The sequence below is a fragment of the Globicephala melas genome, chromosome 1 (assembly GCF_963455315.2).
Source record: "Globicephala melas chromosome 1, mGloMel1.2, whole genome shotgun sequence".
Classification (NCBI taxonomy): Eukaryota; Metazoa; Chordata; class Mammalia; order Artiodactyla; family Delphinidae; genus Globicephala; species Globicephala melas.
In genome coordinates, this window is record NC_083314.1 from 55,961,360 (window position 1) to 55,978,725 (window position 17,366).

Genomic DNA, 17,366 nt, shown 5'->3' on the forward strand with positions numbered 1-17,366 from the left:
GCTTCCCATCTTACAAAATGCTTTCATAATTATTATTTATTCCTCACAACAGTCCTGGGAGGAACAGTCTTTTCGACGTTCAGATAAGGAACCCAATACTTGGAGTGGTTGGGTTACTCACCTAAAGGAAATGAGTGTCAAGAATGAGGAAATAGACCACAACATCAGATTCTCCCAGAGGTCAGATAGGATGAAAATCATACAATTTTTAACCAGTAGGAGGCTTTTGGTGTCAGTAGAATGATAGGGACAAGAATCCTTTAGAAACTGAATACTAGTAGCTGAATCCATGGGTGAGCCCTAGCTATGACCAACATAATTCCTAGATCCTAGATGACAGTTACAAGTGACAAACCCTTATTACAGTGCAAATAATATATTTGGCTTTCTATTTTTGGAATGGGTGTTTCAGACCTTAAAAATACCAAAATTAATCATGGAAATAAACTATTATAATAAATACTAACACATGTATAGAGTTTATTAAGTGTCAGGCACTTTCCATTCATCCATTCACTCATTCATTCAACAAATATTTACTTCATTACTATCATGCAGCAGGCACTGCTCATTCTAGGCATAGAATCGACAAAAACAAAAATCGCTGTCTTCTTAGAGTTTAATTTCTAGTAGAGGCATAGAAGGAGATGGGACAATGGACAAAATACCTAAGTTAAATATATAGTATGTTAGCGGTGATGGAGAGATGAAGATGGCTAATTGTGACATTTAAAAGGGTGGTCGAGAATGGCAATATGTTATGACATTGAATCCTTACATCAACCTCATGTAAGGTGGAAAACTAATGGACAGAGAAATCAATTCATTTCCACCACCACCACCCGCCCCCCCCCCCCCGCCACCAATCTTTGACAGCTATTCCCCCTTCTACTTTTGAGGGCTCATGTGATTACATTGGGCCCAACAGGATAATCCAGAATCATCTCTTTAAGTTTAGCTGATTAGCAGTATCCTGAATTCTATCTGCAAAATCCCTTCACAGCAGTTCATAGATAAATGTTTGATTGAATAGCAAAGAGACAGGAATCTTGGAAGGATTTCTTTAGAATTCTGCTTACCACAGATGTTATCCCCTTTCCTTGGTTTGCAAAAAAGCAGAGACATTCTTGATTACTCAAAAGGCCTTTGAATTGCATTCAAAATTAAATTAAAAAAAAATCAAGTCCTTTGGAAGCATGAATGCCTCTGAAAGTTTGAATGATAATCACTAGGAGAGGGTACAGTTTTCATAGCAACTCCTTCAGTGACCTTTTTTCCGTTTCCTGTGTCTTGAACAGTAGCTTTCCTCTTTGATATTTACAGCTAAACTTTCTGGAAAGTTGTGTAATCCTTCTGGTTGATTCCCGCATCTTCCTCCTGAAATCTGATACCTTTCTTTACCCCCACCTACACCTACCAGTTCTTTTCCTGAAGTAACCCAACCATCCTGTGTTCATCCTAAAACCTTTTCCTGTTAATGTCTCATGGTAATTATTCTTAAGCATCTTCAGGGAAGCAAGGCTTCTACTGAAATCACGGCTTGGTTTGGAGGCATATTAATTCATGATATCCGATTTATGCATCCATGCAACCAGAAGTTTTTTCCACCTGAGACACTAGCCTATTATGCTAAGAATATCTAATAGATATTATGCTAATATCTAATAGAGTGGCATTAGTGGCAGACTGCAATGACTACTTTTGGTAGAATTTTTATACAAGGGAGGTAAATAGGGGTCATCTGTAAAGCTAAAAATTAGAAACAATCTTGCCTTGGAGAGTTGAAATGTGAAAGAAACCATGATTCTTGTGAAGCCTAATTCCTCCTTTACACCTGAAAGGATTCATAAAGAATGTTTTCCTTCCATTGTAATAATTGCAAGAAAAACTGGGAGCTCCTGGGGTTTGGTCAAGGGCTTTTAATTTTATATTTCCCTTGGCACAATTTTTTCCCCTTTGCAGCTGCAGAGTTCACCTCCTACCTTTGGAATAGACAGGAGCCTAAGGGCTGATAGAGAGTCCGCGACCAGGTTTACAGAGTACTGTACTAGTGGAGACATAATTGGAGAGTTGAGCTGTCTGCTTAAGTGTGAAATTGAATATACTGCCATCTGTGAAACTATTTTACAGGTAAGAAACTGGTTCAGTATATATTGTGAGTTGTTAGTTAATTCTTCCTCAAGTCAATAAGGAGTGCCAGCATCTTTGTTCCTCTGGGTTCTGATATCTTATTTAGTCACCCAACCAGCTACTGTGAAGCAGGTGTAGACTAGCTGAGAGAGGCCAGTTTAGTGTCTCACATCTGCTATGGGATCTGGAGGCTGATATTTTAACCAAGGAGACTATGCCAGTTTTTTTTATTAAAAGAGAAAATATCTAACTTTTGATGTTATGAAGATAAGGAAAATATATATGTAAAATGCCTGGCATGTTTAGATGCTCAATAAATGGCCACCATAATGAGAGTGGTGTTTTTAAAGTATACTTGTGTTTCAACCCTCTGTCTTCCATTTTTCACTTGCTAAATAAGAAGTTTATTTAACAAATAAATGGCCTGATATTGCACTAGCTGTGGGCGATTCAAATTGAAATTAGTGAAAGTTCCCACTTACAAAAAATTTTCAAGCTTTTGGGACTGATAGATGCAACAGAGCAGTGTCCAGAGTCTTAGGAGTGTGACAAACAGAAAGGAATGTCACCTTATCAGTTTCATACCATTTCATTTTTGGAAGAGGATAGAAGGCATGAATGTATTCACAAGGCTGAATTGAATTCACTGAATTTCAGGTAAATGAACTTCAGTGAGTTCTGAAAGAGTTGTCTTCCTTATTTGGATTGTCACTTTGCTGGAAACAAATACTATGAATGAGCCAACGTGACCTACTGTGACAATAAAAATAGATAAGTTTATGTGGCTTAGTTCCTTAATCTTGGGCTCATGATTATCCTACCTATTGATTGGTATAAAGTTTCCTGGCCTGTTTTTAAGTCTATAGCTTTAATTGGACTGTACATTCTATCATCTTATGCTTAAACGGCAGAGTATCATAATTACTATACTAGAGTTGATAGTTTTTTCTAGGAGGTTAGGTGAAGATGAAATCTACAGGCATTTTTTTTTTTTTCTGATGGTCTTGTAATTTAGTTTCAAATCAAGCATACTGTTTGATACCTTGTCATTTCAGGCTTGCTTTATCTCCCTGGAGGATTTATATGAAGGCTTTGATGTCTTCTGGCCATCCCTGGAATATAAAATATGGCTGAAGCTTGCTCTCAGTATTGCCTATCAGTATTTTGAATCAAGTCTCATTGATGAGGTAAGTTGCATGGTTAAAATATGAATGAAATTTTATTTACTGTATTTTTTAAAAAATGCATTTCATATTTTGGAGACAAAGAAAGGAAGGTGTGTCTGATCTTTCAAAGTAATACTTCAGAGTCCTCATCACTCGCTTATCCTGACTTCCTATAGGTCATCAGTCCCCTTGTGACAGCTGATTTTCCCAGACTACCTGCAGTCATCCCTTAAAAATAATAAAGTCAGCAAATCTTAAATAGGTAGATCCCCAAGAATCAAGCATAGCATTAATTAGAATGCGTTAATGAGCATTGTCTGGTGTTTATTATAGTCTACTCTATCTACCTACGTTAATATAAATCTCCTGCCTTTTCAAATTTTTACTGAGTTTACTAAGCCTCATCTATGAACTTTCTCTCCAGAAAGTAGTGGTTCAAGTCTGTTCTTGGACTGCACAATTTACAACCCCATATTTACATCCCATTTAGTAATTTTTTGAGCCCCTACCATGAGTCAGCAACTGGAGAAGTGACAGACCTGAAGTTCAACAATATTCATTGAATTGTGAGATATATATATATATATATATATATATGAATATAAATATTGGGTTAAAAAATTAGCATGTCTCAGGAGAATGAGAAGAGAAGCCACAGACTGGGAGAAAATATTTGCAAAAGACACATCAGATAAAGAACTATTATCCAGAATATACGAAGAGCTTTTAAAACTCAACAGTAGGGAAAAAAAACAGCCTGATTAAAAAATGGGCCAAAGATCATAACAGACACCTTATCAAAGAAGATATACAAATGGCAAATAAACATAGGAAAAGATGCTCCACATCCTATGTCATCAGGGAAATGCAAGTTAAAACAACAATGTGATACCACTACAAACCTATTAATTCGCCAATATTTGGAACACTGACAACACCACATGCTGGCAAGGGTATGGAGCAACAGGAACTCTCATTCATTGCTGGTGAGAATGCGAAATGGTACATAGCCACTTTGGAAGACAGTTTGGCGGTTTCTTACAAAACTAACATACTCTTGCCATATGACCCAGCAATCACTCTCTTTGATATTTACCCAAAGGAGTTCAAAACTTATGTCCACACAAAAACCTACACATGGATTTTTTTAAAAACTGAAGTATATTTGATTTACAGTGTTCTGTTAGTTTCAGGTGTACAGCAAAGTGATTCTGTTATATATATATATATATACTTTTTCCTTATATATTATTACAAAATATTGAGTATAGTTCCCTGTGCTATACAGTAGATCCTTGCTGTCTGTCTATTTTATATATAGTAGTGTGTATTTTATATATATTAGTGTGTATATGTTTATTCCTCCCCTCTCTTTCCCCTTTGGTAACCATAAGTTTGTTTTCTGTGTCTGTGGGTCTATTTCTGTTTTGTATATAAGCTTATTTGTATCATCGTTTTTTTTAGATTCCACATACAAGTGATGTCATATGATATTTGTCTTTATCTGGCTTACTTCACTTAGTATGATAATCTCTAGGTCAATCCATTGTTGCTGCAAATGGCATTATTTCATTCTTTTTTATGGCTGAATAATATTCCATTGAATATATATACCACATCTTCTTTATCCATTCATCTGTTGATGGACATTTAGGTTGCTTCCATGTCTTGGCTATTGTAAATAATGATGCAGTGAACACTGGGGTGCATATATCTTTTCAAATTATGGTATTCTCTGGATATATGCCCAAGAATGTGATTGCAGGATCATATGGTAGCTCGTTTTTAGTTTTTTAAGGAACCTCCATACTGTTCTCCACAGTGGCTGCATCAATTTACATTCCCACCAACAGCATAGGAGGGTTCCCTTTTCTCCACACCCTCTCCAGCATTTATTATTTGTAGACTTTTTGATGATGGCCATTCTGACCAGTGTGAGGTGATACCTCATTGTAGTTTTGATTTGCACTTCTCTAATAATTAGCGATGTTGAGCATCTTTTCATGTACCTTTTGGCCATCTGCATGTTTTCTTTGGAGAAATGTCTGTTTAGGTCTTCTGCCCATTTTTTGATTTGTTTGTTTGTTTTTTTGATATTGAGCTGTGTGAGCTGTTTGTATATTTTGGAGATTAATCCCTTGTCGGTTACATCATTTGCAAATATTTTCTCCCATTCTGTAGGTTTTCTGTTTGTTTTGTTTATGAAAAACCTACACACAAATGTTTATAATACCTTATTCATAATTGCCAAAACTTGGAAGCTATCAACCAAGATGTTTTTCAGTAGATGAATGGATAAACTGTGGTACTTCCAGACAATGGAATATTATTCAGTGCTAAAAAGAAATGAGTTATTAAGCCATGAAAAAGACATGGAAGAAATTTAAATGCATATTACTAAGTGAAAGAAGCCATCTGAAAAGGCTGCATACTCTATGGTTCCAACAATAGGACTTTCTGGAAAAGGCAAAACTATGAAGACAATAAAAAGATCAATGGTTGCTAGGAGTTGGGGTGAGGAGGCATGAACAGGTAGAGCACAGAGGATTTTTAAGGCAATGAAAATACTCTACGATACATGTATGATGGATACCTGTCTTTATACATTTGTCCAAACCCATAGAATGTACAACATCAACAGTGAAACCTAATGCAAACTATGGACTTTGGGTGATTATGTGTATCAGTGTAGATTCAGCGGTTGTAATAAATGTACCACTCTGGTGGAGAATGTTGATAATAGGGGAGGCTATGCATGTATAAGGGCAGGGGGTTATGAGAAATCTCTGTACCTTCCTCTCAGTTTTGCTGTGAATCTAAAACTACTCTAAAAAATTGTCTTAAAAAATTAGCACATCATGCTAAGGCAGTCAGTCTTTTACTATGTGGCAATAATATTTTTCAGAAAAACTTTAACAGAAGGGTAAGGAGATGTAGATTCTTTTCCTTTTGCTTTGCCTCTTCATGAGCAGTAGGACAAGTTTAGAGTCTACTTTGAAACTCCAGAGGAGAGAATTGGGACCCAAAAGTTGAAACTCTATGGAGTGAGACTTAACTCAATAATAAGGTGAATGTCCTTTCATTTTTAAAAAATTCACAAGCAACACATATTCATTATATAAATTTAAAAAACACAGTTACAAAATGTAAGAAGATAATAATAATTTTCTACCCCAATTTACTCCCCAGAAAATCTCTGTTTAACATTTTGGCTTATTTCCTTCTAGTCTTTTTTCATTAAAGAACTAACCAATTAAGACTTTTTAGAACCCCCAAAGACTAACAAGATTATGCTGAACACCCTCCTCTAGACCACACAATTCAAATTTTATATGCATTTAAAAACCAAAATAGCTTTTTACGAGATTTTTCTGGTTGTAAAATTCTAGATAAGTTTGCTAATTTTCTTATGTTTTTGGTGCCCCAACTATGCCGGTGCCCTCAGCAATTAAGTGTTTGATTTGCATGTCAGGGACCAAGATCTGAGGGCTGAATCATGTAGCTGTGTACTTCCTGTGGCTGGAAATGTTCAGAATGAGTTGATGGCCACTGTCAGGGCACCGTCCAAGAGATTACTACTGTTGGACTGACCTCTAAGCTCCTATATTAGTTTGCTGGGGCTTCTGTCACAAGGTACTGCAAACCGGGTGACTTAAATGACAGAAATTTATTGTCTCACAGTTCTCAAGCCTAGAAATCTGAAATCAAGGTCCTGGCAGTACTGTTTCCTACTGAGGGCTATGGTGGAGAATCTAGTCCAGGCCTCCCTCCTTGGCCTGTAGACAGCTGTCTTCATCTTCACATGGAGTTCCCCTTGTATGTATGTCTGTGTTCAAATTTCCCCTTTTCATAAGGGCACCAGTCATATTGGATTAGGTGTCCACCCTGTTGCAGTTTGACCTCATCTTATCTTAAACAATTACATCTGCAATGACCCTATTTCCAAATAAGGTAACATTCTGAGGTACTGGGGTTTAAGACTTCAATATATAAATTTTGGAGGGACACAATTCAATCCATAACAGCTCTCTTCTAGCTCTAAAATCTATGTTTATGAGCCTTGGCGTATGCTTAAGTTTTGTTTTGTTTTGTTTCCTTGTCAAGTGGGACCTTTGCTTACTGCAAGATAAAACCTCTGCATATTTAGGACTCTGGTTCTTGTGTGAATAGAAATCCAAGAGGCATAGCTGACTGCCCTGCTGTGGCTGATTATAAATAAATCAGGGCTGGGCAACCACATTCAGGGCCACTAAACAGTAGCAATATAAAAGCTCTGAATTCAGAATCTTGTCAGTATAAAAGTTCTGAATTCAGAATCTTGTCAGAAGTCATTCTGAACTCCAAATAAATTCTATCTGTTGGCCCCAGGGTCTATTTGCCCTTTGGCATCCTCAAAGAACTCAGCTAAATCAGTGAATTTGCTTTCTTCTTCTTTTTTTAAACTTTTGATCTTTCATTTATTTTAGTCATTATTTTTTTTTTTTGCGGTACGCGGGACTCTCACTGTTCTGGCCTCTCCCCTTGCGGAGCACAGGCTCTGGACGCGCAGGCTCAGCGGCCATGGCTCACGGGCCCAGCCGCTCCGCTGCATGTGGGATCTTCCCAGACCGGGGCACGAACCCGTGTCCCCTGCATCGGCAGGCGGACTCTCAGCCACTGCGCCACCAGGGAAGCCCCCTCTTCACCTATTTTATCCAACCTCCCACCTCCCCTCCCCTCTGGCAACCACCATTTTGCTCTCTGTATCTTTAAGTCGTTTTCTGTTTTGTTTTGTTTGTTCATTTGTTTTGTTTTTTAGATTGCACATGTAAGTGAGATCATATGGTATTTGTCTTTCTCTATCTGACTTATTTCACTTCGCTCTAGGTTCATCCATGTTGTCGCAAATGGCAAGATTTCATTCTTTTTTATGACGGAGTAGTATTTCATTCCATATATATATATATACTGACTTAGAGGTCAGTCCAACAGTCCAACAGTATATATATATATATACCACATCTTCTTTATCCATTCATCTATCAATGACATTTAGGTTGCTTCCATATCTTGGCTATTGTAAATCATGTTGCAGTGAGCGTAGGGGTGCATATATCTTTTCAAATTAGTGTTTTTATTTTCTTTGGGTAAATACCCAGAAGTGGGATTGCTGGATCATATGGTAGTTTTATTAATTTTTTGAGGAACCTCCTACTATTTCCCATAGTGGCTGCACCAGTTTACAATCCCAGCAACAGTGCACGAAGGTTCCCTTTTCTCCACATCCTTGCCAACACTTATTTGTTGTCTTTTTGATGATGGCCATTCTGATAAGTGTGAGCTGGTTTCCATTTCCTTGATGGTTAATGATGTCGAGCATCTTTTCATGTGGAATATGCTTCCTTCTTGATACCGTGTGTCATTTTGTATGATTCATAGGACAAAATCTCATTTTATTTTAGGACTTAAAGTTTCAGAAGTGCGTGGCCCTCAATCATGCATATGTGGAGACTTTATCAAGCTATAACGAAATGACTATTGATAATGTGAACATGAAATTCGTTATTCTTGTATACGGCAGTGTTATTGATACTAAGACAGAGGTACCATATCTTGCACCTTGCATTTTACCTAAAACCTGTGAACAGGTAAGGAGGATCATTTCTAAAGAGTCATTTGCTTTTCATTGTGCCCCATAAGTGACTTTAAAACTCAACCAACCACCTTAAAGGGAAATTTAACCTAGAAAGACCCTATAGTTCTCACCTGCCCTTAACAAAACAGTCGAAATGTACCCAGGGCTTCTGTGTACTGTTGTACAAGTTGTGCCCCGCACAAGAGTGTCACCGAGGGACAAGGGGGGCAGGAATCTGCCTGCTCTCTACTTGCCAAGCTGTTTGTCCTGGCATGGGCTGTGCGTCCACAGAGGAAGGACGGGGTACACTTTTCCTAGTTCACGCCAGGGCAATGACACTGCTTGCTAGCATGGCTCTGGAAGTTATCTGCGCTGGCTGATAAGAAGGGAGATGCATTGGGGCCATGTCACTTTGCTGACACATTAGGGGCTAGGGGCACAACTTGACAGAGGGCCCTGGGCCTCATCATTCCACGCCTCTGTAAGGAAGGGGGAAGTGTGAACACCTGGGACATAACAGGGGATGGGAAGAGTAGAAGTCAGGTCCCTACTGGGCCAAGCCATGCTGTCGGACCACAGGAGTGATGTGAGGACAGAGCCCAAGAATGAGGAGGACCAAGAGGCCATGAAAAGAGCTGACATCTCTTTCATCTGGTAAAAAGTTTGGGAGAGACCCTTTCTGCTTGTTCAGGCTGGGAACGTTCACTAATTTAATGAAATTTTACGTCCTGGAAAAGTTGGTAAATCTCCTAAAAAGTGCATTTACCACTTTCCTAACCAACGTTCTTATTTTGTCAACCTCTCAACAATTCAGAGGGTGAAGGTAATTTAAATGTTTTTTTTAAACAGAAAATGAAAATTTAGCTTTGAAACAAGGGGTGGGGAACAGTGGGAACAATCGCACAGTTTAGTTTAAGACACTAGAGTTAGGAGTCAGGCATACTTGGATTTAAAACCTGACACCTGTGCCCACTAGGTGTGTGAGCGGAGGAAAGGTGCCTTCTGACCCTCAGTTTCCTCTTAGTAAGATGAGGATAATAGCAGCAGTCGTCTCATAAGGTTCTTGTGGGGATTCAATGAGATAATATGTGATAATATCTAGAAATTATTGATAGTTATAATTGTTACTTATGTATGCTCCTTGCATTCTGGGAGGGCAGATTCTGTGGCACATGGGGCAAAAGCTTGAGGAAGAGAGCTCTTTTTCCTATCTGGGAAGGCTGGGCCCTGAGCCCTTGAATGTCAGTGTCGGAATAAAAGTAACTCAGTGGATGCTGGGGATTCCATTTTCCAAATTCGTTCCAAGTAAGGTGTAGAAATTTCTTTTCTGATGTTTACAAATATCCAAAAGATAACCTCCTGGTCCAAGACTTTTTGAAACAAGGTTAAAGAGGATTTGAAATGAGAAAGATAGAGCTTAGGTTGGAGGCTGAGTTCTAGGCTTTGGCTTATTTCTTATATTCTTTGGAAAGGTTAGGAAGCAGCCATCTTAGAGATCAAAGAATGCTCTTTTGACTAATTTTGACTTTTCTCCTTTAGGTGGAGGGAACTTCAAATTTAAGCAAGCTGCTGGTTATCCAAGCACCTGCGCCTGCCGAAAATAATAATAATGCCAAGGTCATGGGTAAGGGGTAGCCCTTTAGTGGTAAGAAAACCACTGAGAAGGAATTTTGTTACATGTAAGATTGATATTCTAAGAAAATGGTTTGAGGGTGTTGTGTGGGTTTATCATCCATCTCCATTCTTGGGCCCTCCCTGGCTGCCACATTGCTTCTGGGAGGTCACATATCGGAGACTTCCAGACACTGAACTCCAGGTGGCTCTTACTCTCTCTCGTGCCTTTCCCTCCACAACCTTGTGGGAGGACAGCAGCTTCTACCTTGTACTCTGATCCTGTAGGCTGGAGCCCCGTAGTGCTGTTGGGGGCAGAGCAGGAATGGGGAGGGGATAGACTCACACAGCAGGCCCAGGTGTGGGAGCCGGTTTTCTCTCAACGACCAAAGGGAATATAGAATCTGACCCATGCTCATTGAAAGCCATGGTCATAGCCACAATTCAGGTGACTTGCTTTGAGGTGCACTTTGATAGTCACTAAGTAATTATTGTCACTAAATGCATATTAGTACCCAATTGCTTATATCATGGTGCTAAGCATACTGTAAAGAAGACTAGATAGGAAGGCCTTGCTGTAGGGAAAATACATTCGAGATCTTTCACTCAGTGCTCAGCATCCTGCCTTACCAAGCCTAGTGTCACCATTTTCCCAGCTACCCCAGCTTGAAAACACAATCAACCTTGATTTGCTCCTTTAATTAGCACCATCCCAGTGCTTACAATTCATGTAACCTGCTAGCCCAGGCATTCTTAATGAATTGTTAATTTGTGGGGGAGGTGGTTACGTGATTTCAAATTGTGTGCATAAAGGGCACATTTTATCAATAGTTTACATCTCAGTGTTACTCATTTGCATAATTCTTATAAAATGCAGCCCCACAGTATGCTGCTGGGCACTGTGCAAAGCACTAGTTGGTGAGTGAGTGAACAAGGCCTCTGCCCTTGTCAGGAGGAGAGATATTCAAGAAGTAATTTCACTTCTCCCCTAGAAGCAAATTCAACCTCAGACATTCTTACAGCTCACTTCGCATGCCCTGTTCTGGGGGTCATACGCAGCACCATGATATTGGGAGCTCCCTCTGCTCCTGGGTCTCCTGTCCAAGTTGGCTAACACTGAGGTGACCATCACCCCAGCCTTCACAGTGTCTTTAGGTCTGCCACTTTGCTACTTCCCCAGCACTCTTGGGGCACAGGAGTGTATGGCAAGGCTGGGAGCTCAGGGTCTAATGTCAGCCCCCTTAGGGCACCCTGAGGGCTATTTTAGAGTGAGGGAAATATATATCACTCTGCATTCCACGATGTGTTTGGGAGGAAAGTCACAAATGGTAGGCCCATGGACTTGATCCAGCCAGTACACTGGATTTGGCCCACATACATGTTTTCTTTTAAAATTGTCAAATATGTAAACATCCAGAAATTTCACATTTTAAAAAATCCAGATTTTGAGCTTTTCTTGAAAAAAAAATCAGAAAGTCTGCCAACCCTCGGTCCTCATATCTATATGTGGCAACAATCAGACAGAGCTGAGCACCTCTGGCTCCTACAGGGGAAGCAGATGCTCTGCGGTTTGCCTCAGTCCACTCCCTCTTGTGTTATATCCAAACCATTTTGTTTGTGTGACCTGCCTCTTCTCATTTGGGTTTGCCAGCCCTTGTACTGGACTTTTGGGAGCCTAGTAACAAATGTCCTTGAGGGAAAAAAGTAAAAAGCCTGTTTGAAAGGGGAGAAGAGAAAGGCGACACTTACAGGGAGAAAGTAAGTTGAAATTTCAAAATATCCTCCTGCTACCTATACTCTTAAATTCCTAATTTAGTTTTTCTGTTTAATGCATTTATTTGGATTGGCTCAGTCAACACCGGTCTTGGAATGACCAAGAGAGACTATCACTGGAAGAGAAAAAATGAGGTAATAAATTTGACACTTTGATTAGATTTTTCTTACTGTGAATATTAAACTACACAGCGAAAATAAATTGTAAAGTCAAGTAGCAACATGTAGGTGGTGAGAAAAATGGCAGCTCGTTAAGATGGGAAAATTGGGATTAAAGTTCACCTGAATTACTTAACAATTAAAATTATAGAATATTTTTGAAAACTGTAATTTTGCCCTAGCCCCCCTCTCCCAATTTCCCCCCTCCTAACTCCCTTCCCCCCTGATATTTAGTTCAAAAGTAGGGCTATCTGGGATTAAGGATGGGGAGGGCCATTCACCATACACATTAGTTAGACATTTAGTATGTAATAGTTAGACATTAGTTAGACATTAGTATGTAAATATGGATGCTTCTCTCTTTGGAGTGCACATTCCCATGGATGTGTGGGTCTCTCTGGCGGGGGTGGGGGTGGGGGTGGGGTGGCGCACAGGTAGATCACGGGCATCTTCCTAGGGTACCAATTTTATTTGACAGTCTTTCAAAGGGAGAAGTTACCTCATTTTGCTGTTAGGTTACTTAAAATATTATATATTGAAACAAACACACTATGGAGTAGGATGACAAATTTGTGTGAATTTAAGATGAAACAAGAGACCTCAAAACATTTTATTATGGAGAGTCGCTTATGTGTTGCCCTGACATTTTTTCCTAGTTTCCTCAGCAATCAGAGCTAATTTAGAAAAGTTTGAGAAGTGCTGGAAGCCAGGCCTAGAGTTGGGGAGGGAGAGGGCTGGTAGAGGCAAATCTGGTGGGGAGAAGGGTAGCCTGCAAGGGGTGGGTGTCTCTGTGAGGGCCCCTAACAGAGTTCCCTTGGGCCAGAGCCCACTGCTGAGTGGGGTGGAGGAGAAGACAGCTCTGACAGAGCAATAGGCGATAGGCAAATGCAGAAGTAGGCCAGGTAGCAGTAACGGTGCCAAGAATGGGCTTCAGGGGCCTTCAGCACCCTTCCTCCCCCAGTTGCCAAGTCACTCCAAATACACGTCTTCTAAGGAAAAGTGATGTGCTGTGTAAAGGCAGCTTCACGAGAAGTCCCTTGGCCCATCACATCCCCAACCAGATAGCCACCCAAAGACCCTCCTAATAGAAATTCTGGTCCTGCCACTATTATTTATGACAATCACGGTGGTTTGCAGTGTGTTTGTTGGGGGAAGGACAGTGGCATTGACCAAACTGACAGCTCTTTGTTCCTTTAAACAAAGCAATTTAAATCTTTTTAGGCGGTCTTCCTCGGCCATCCTCTCCTTTCTTAAAGGGACCCTATTTCACAAATGGGGAACCTCACTGGGAGTCTAGTGATTCGGCTCCTCACTTGCCACTGTCTTTTCCAGGCCCCATTATTAAAAAAATGCTCATTCCAATTTAGGAAAGAAGTCTCCAGCTTCCCTTGCACTCAGTCACAAAGTTAACTGGAATTCAACTCTCCTAACATTGCTCTTTAAGTGCGCCTTTGATACACTACTCTAATTGAATTAATGTATCTCTCTTTACAAGATGATGTTTGATGGTATAGAGTTGCACATGTACTTACTCAAAGTCCTTAATATGTAAGATGTTTTAAAGGGAGTGTTCCAGATAATGGAAACTTTTCAGTAAGTTTTCTGATTGCACTTAAGTTTTTTTCTGAAATGCTCATAGTCAAATATTTTACTTTTGACTTTCTTTTATAGTTGGAAACTGGATACCATTTTAGAAAAGGACGTTAATGGCACTTATGTGATACCTGGAGTCAGGTTAAAGACCGAGCTAATATCCTGACTCAAGTGCTGAAAGATTGTCTGGCAAGGAGTTTACTTAGAAGTTGCTAAAACAATTTACTGCTGCATTTATTTTACAAGCAATTGATGGACTGCTGCAAAAGCTCTAATTCTAAGTAGTTGCATTATATTTAAGATGTTCACAATTCCTCAGGATAATATAAGATATCCTAAAGCTTATGGCCTAGCAAATGAAATCCTGCATCCAGCCGAGAGCAAGTTATAATAGAGCAGGAGTTATCAAAAGCACTGTACAATTAACATACTACTATCTAAAGCATAGGACCTATAATTTTGATTTGTGATATTGCTACAATTAGTGCCTCCCTAATGTTTTTCAGAGTAAAATTATTTCCCCCGTCCCCAATTTAGTAAATATTGAAAAACGGAATAGGTTCCATAACTTTAGTTATTGAAAGCACAGTTTAGGAGAAGTTAACAATATTACATTGCATAGTACTGTTTGATATCACTTTTCATTTTATTTTAAAAAGTCAAATAAAATAGAATTTTATGATCTGATTGTTTACTTAGAATCTACTATTCCTTTTCATTTCAACAAGATTTTAAAAGAATCTACTCCAGTATAAAATAAAGAGTTACAAAAAAATAGTAATGATTCTCTACTCCAGGGAAAACCATAATAGAAGAATAGAAGGAAACATAAGAGAAAAAGTCAAGCCTTTTACGAACGTTCTGGATACCTAGAATAGGGCAGTATTTCTCAGAGTGGCCTGCGGAGCACCTGTGTGTCAACAAATGTCAGGTGTGGCTGCACATTACAGACCCATAGGACTGCCTGGCTGTTTAAGGAAGTTATCACAGACCCAGTCTCCTTGTAGCCTCCTTCTCCTTCATCCTTGGCCTGTGACTTTTATCCTCAGGGTGGCAAAATGACATCTGTAACTTGGGCATCCCATTTGCTTTTCAGTGAGGCAAGGTGCTTTCTCTTTATTAGGCTTTGCCTTTTAGTCAGGAAGGGACCCCATCCCAGGCCAGCACTATCACATGACCACACTGATCTGTCATCTTAAGATGAATTTTAACTGGCACCTCAACTTGCCACCATTAATACAATCTGGGTATTTTTCGTAAAGAATAAGGGGAAATGGATATTGGGTGAACTGCAGTGTCTGCTGTACTCTGCATCACAAGCCCATACCTGGTATAGGGTTGTTACAGATGAAGAACTTCTGGCCATCTGTAGAATCCATCTCTGGGGGTAGGCCCCTGGCCTGCACATTTTAACCCATTCCTCATGTGATTTAATGCATACTGAAGCTTGAGATGCCTAAGGTAGGGGATAAAGAAGTAGCAGAAAACAGATGTCTGCTCTACAATCTTGCTTACGAGGCACACTGCCATGTATTTGAAACAGCTAGAGGATACTTCATTCCATGCATATCAGTTAGGATGCTTTTGGCCTCAGGTACCAGAAAACCCAACTCAAAAAAGCTTAAACACTAAGGTTATTTATTATTTCATGTAATAGAAGTCCAGAGGTAGGACAGGTTCACAGTTGGCAGATTCAGTGAAGATCATAAAGAATCAGATGTTTTTCTTTCTCTCCACTTGGCTGTTGACCTTTACAGCCTCATTCTATGGCTGGATCCCTGCTCCCAGGCTGTAACATGGCTGCCAGCAGCAGTTTAATGTTTTCTTGTCCATATTCAGTGTGAGAGAGAAAAATGCCTCCCAGTAGCTCTCGTGTGAGAAAGAATTCTTGCAGAAGCTCTGTTGGTCTTCTATTTGTGTCTCAATGCCCATTTCTGAACCAATCACTGAGAAGAAGGTGGCAATGACCTCTTAACTAGTTAATGCACCCTTTAAGCTTGAATCAAAGCTGTACTTCCTAAATTTGCATTGCCCCAAAGTGGAGGGGTCAAATGGAGTAAATCACTGTGCCAGTTCACTGCATCCAATTGGCATCTTGACTTGGCCCTTTAGACACAGCCATTCTGGCTCCTTACCCTTTCCTGAGCTTCTTAATGCATATTCCTACCCTTAGGGTAGAGGTTGGAGGGGAGGTCAGACTTCTGGCAAGACCACACAGGAGCCTCAAGTTGATCACTTTGCTAATCTTAGATGACCATCTCTTCTAGCCAGAACATTTGCTGATTGTCTGAGAAGGCACATGGTAGACTGCCTCTCAAATTCCTATGCTTCTCTCATAGCCACAGTGGCTGTATAATTCACTTACAGCTAATAAATCTTCGGATTTATTAAATCTGTTCTCCCTATGAAAACAGAGCAACAATCCTGGAAAGGGGAACTCTCCTCTCCAAGCCCCATAGTATATTAAGAATATACTATACTATACTATGGCAATGCATATTCATTATGTAACATTTTATATTTGGAGAAGAATACTTTCACAGTCTTATGGCTTCATGGCTGCTTCATGATAGAACCAGAGATCATTTTGCGGGTACATGACCTCCCTTTTCCTTGAGCTTCTCAGCGTTTTCACAGTGGCAGCACCTATGTGGGTCGAGTAGATATAGCCCACCAAAGTTTGGGTGCCTGAGTGAGTGATAAAAGGGGCAATAGATTTATTGGGGGAAGAACTGATAATTTGATTTTGAATTTATAAATTCAATGGCCAATGTTCCATCGATCAGTAAAGATAAGACTCAAGTTTGAATAATTAATGTTGGAGACTTAGACTTTGAATTGTCACCATAAAAGAAAGTTGAGGCGAGACTCTCCGAGAGACAAGGGCTGAAGAAGGCAAATAGCCAAGGGAAGACAGCAGTGCGGAACCTCACAGTTAGGGAGGTGACAGAATGCGAGGATTCAGGGATTAGTTCAGAAGAGATGTGCTAAGGAGAACCAGATAGTCTTAGTTCTTTAAGGCCAAAACATACAGTGACTTGGATAAGAGATGACAGCAAGATGCCAGTCCTTTAAGTCTCTTTCAGACCAGCATTCACCAGGATATGTAACTTGGAATTTTCACCTTCCTTCTCAACCTTCTTAGTGTCACCCAAATTTTACATGTGCAGAAATCAAGGAAACTAAAAGCTTACTGACTTCTCTAAAATATGGCACCAGGGATCAGCTTTTACATTATTATACTCTTAAGTATAGAGGGCTATACGCAAGAGACTATACCAGGTATGGGACACTTCCTTCTAAACCTAGGACTTAGCACA

General features: G+C 39.8%; 1 protein-coding gene across 1 annotated transcript in view; it reads left to right on the forward strand.

Annotated features, from left to right (window-relative positions):
• The window catches only part of SLC9C2 (solute carrier family 9 member C2 (putative)), a 149,714-nt gene extending 134,981 nt beyond the window's left edge, over window positions 1-14,733 (forward strand). Inside the window, exons 27-32 of the mRNA XM_060296233.1 lie at window positions 1,963-2,130; window positions 3,186-3,317; window positions 8,738-8,923; window positions 10,450-10,534; window positions 12,374-12,429; window positions 14,125-14,733. Of these exons, the coding sequence (XP_060152216.1) occupies window positions 1,963-2,130; window positions 3,186-3,317; window positions 8,738-8,923; window positions 10,450-10,534; window positions 12,374-12,429; window positions 14,125-14,160 (663 nt within the window). The 3' untranslated portion in view covers window positions 14,161-14,733. The remainder of the gene's footprint in view (window positions 1-1,962; window positions 2,131-3,185; window positions 3,318-8,737; window positions 8,924-10,449; window positions 10,535-12,373; window positions 12,430-14,124) is intronic.
• The last annotated feature ends 2,633 nt before the right edge of the window (window positions 14,734-17,366 follow it).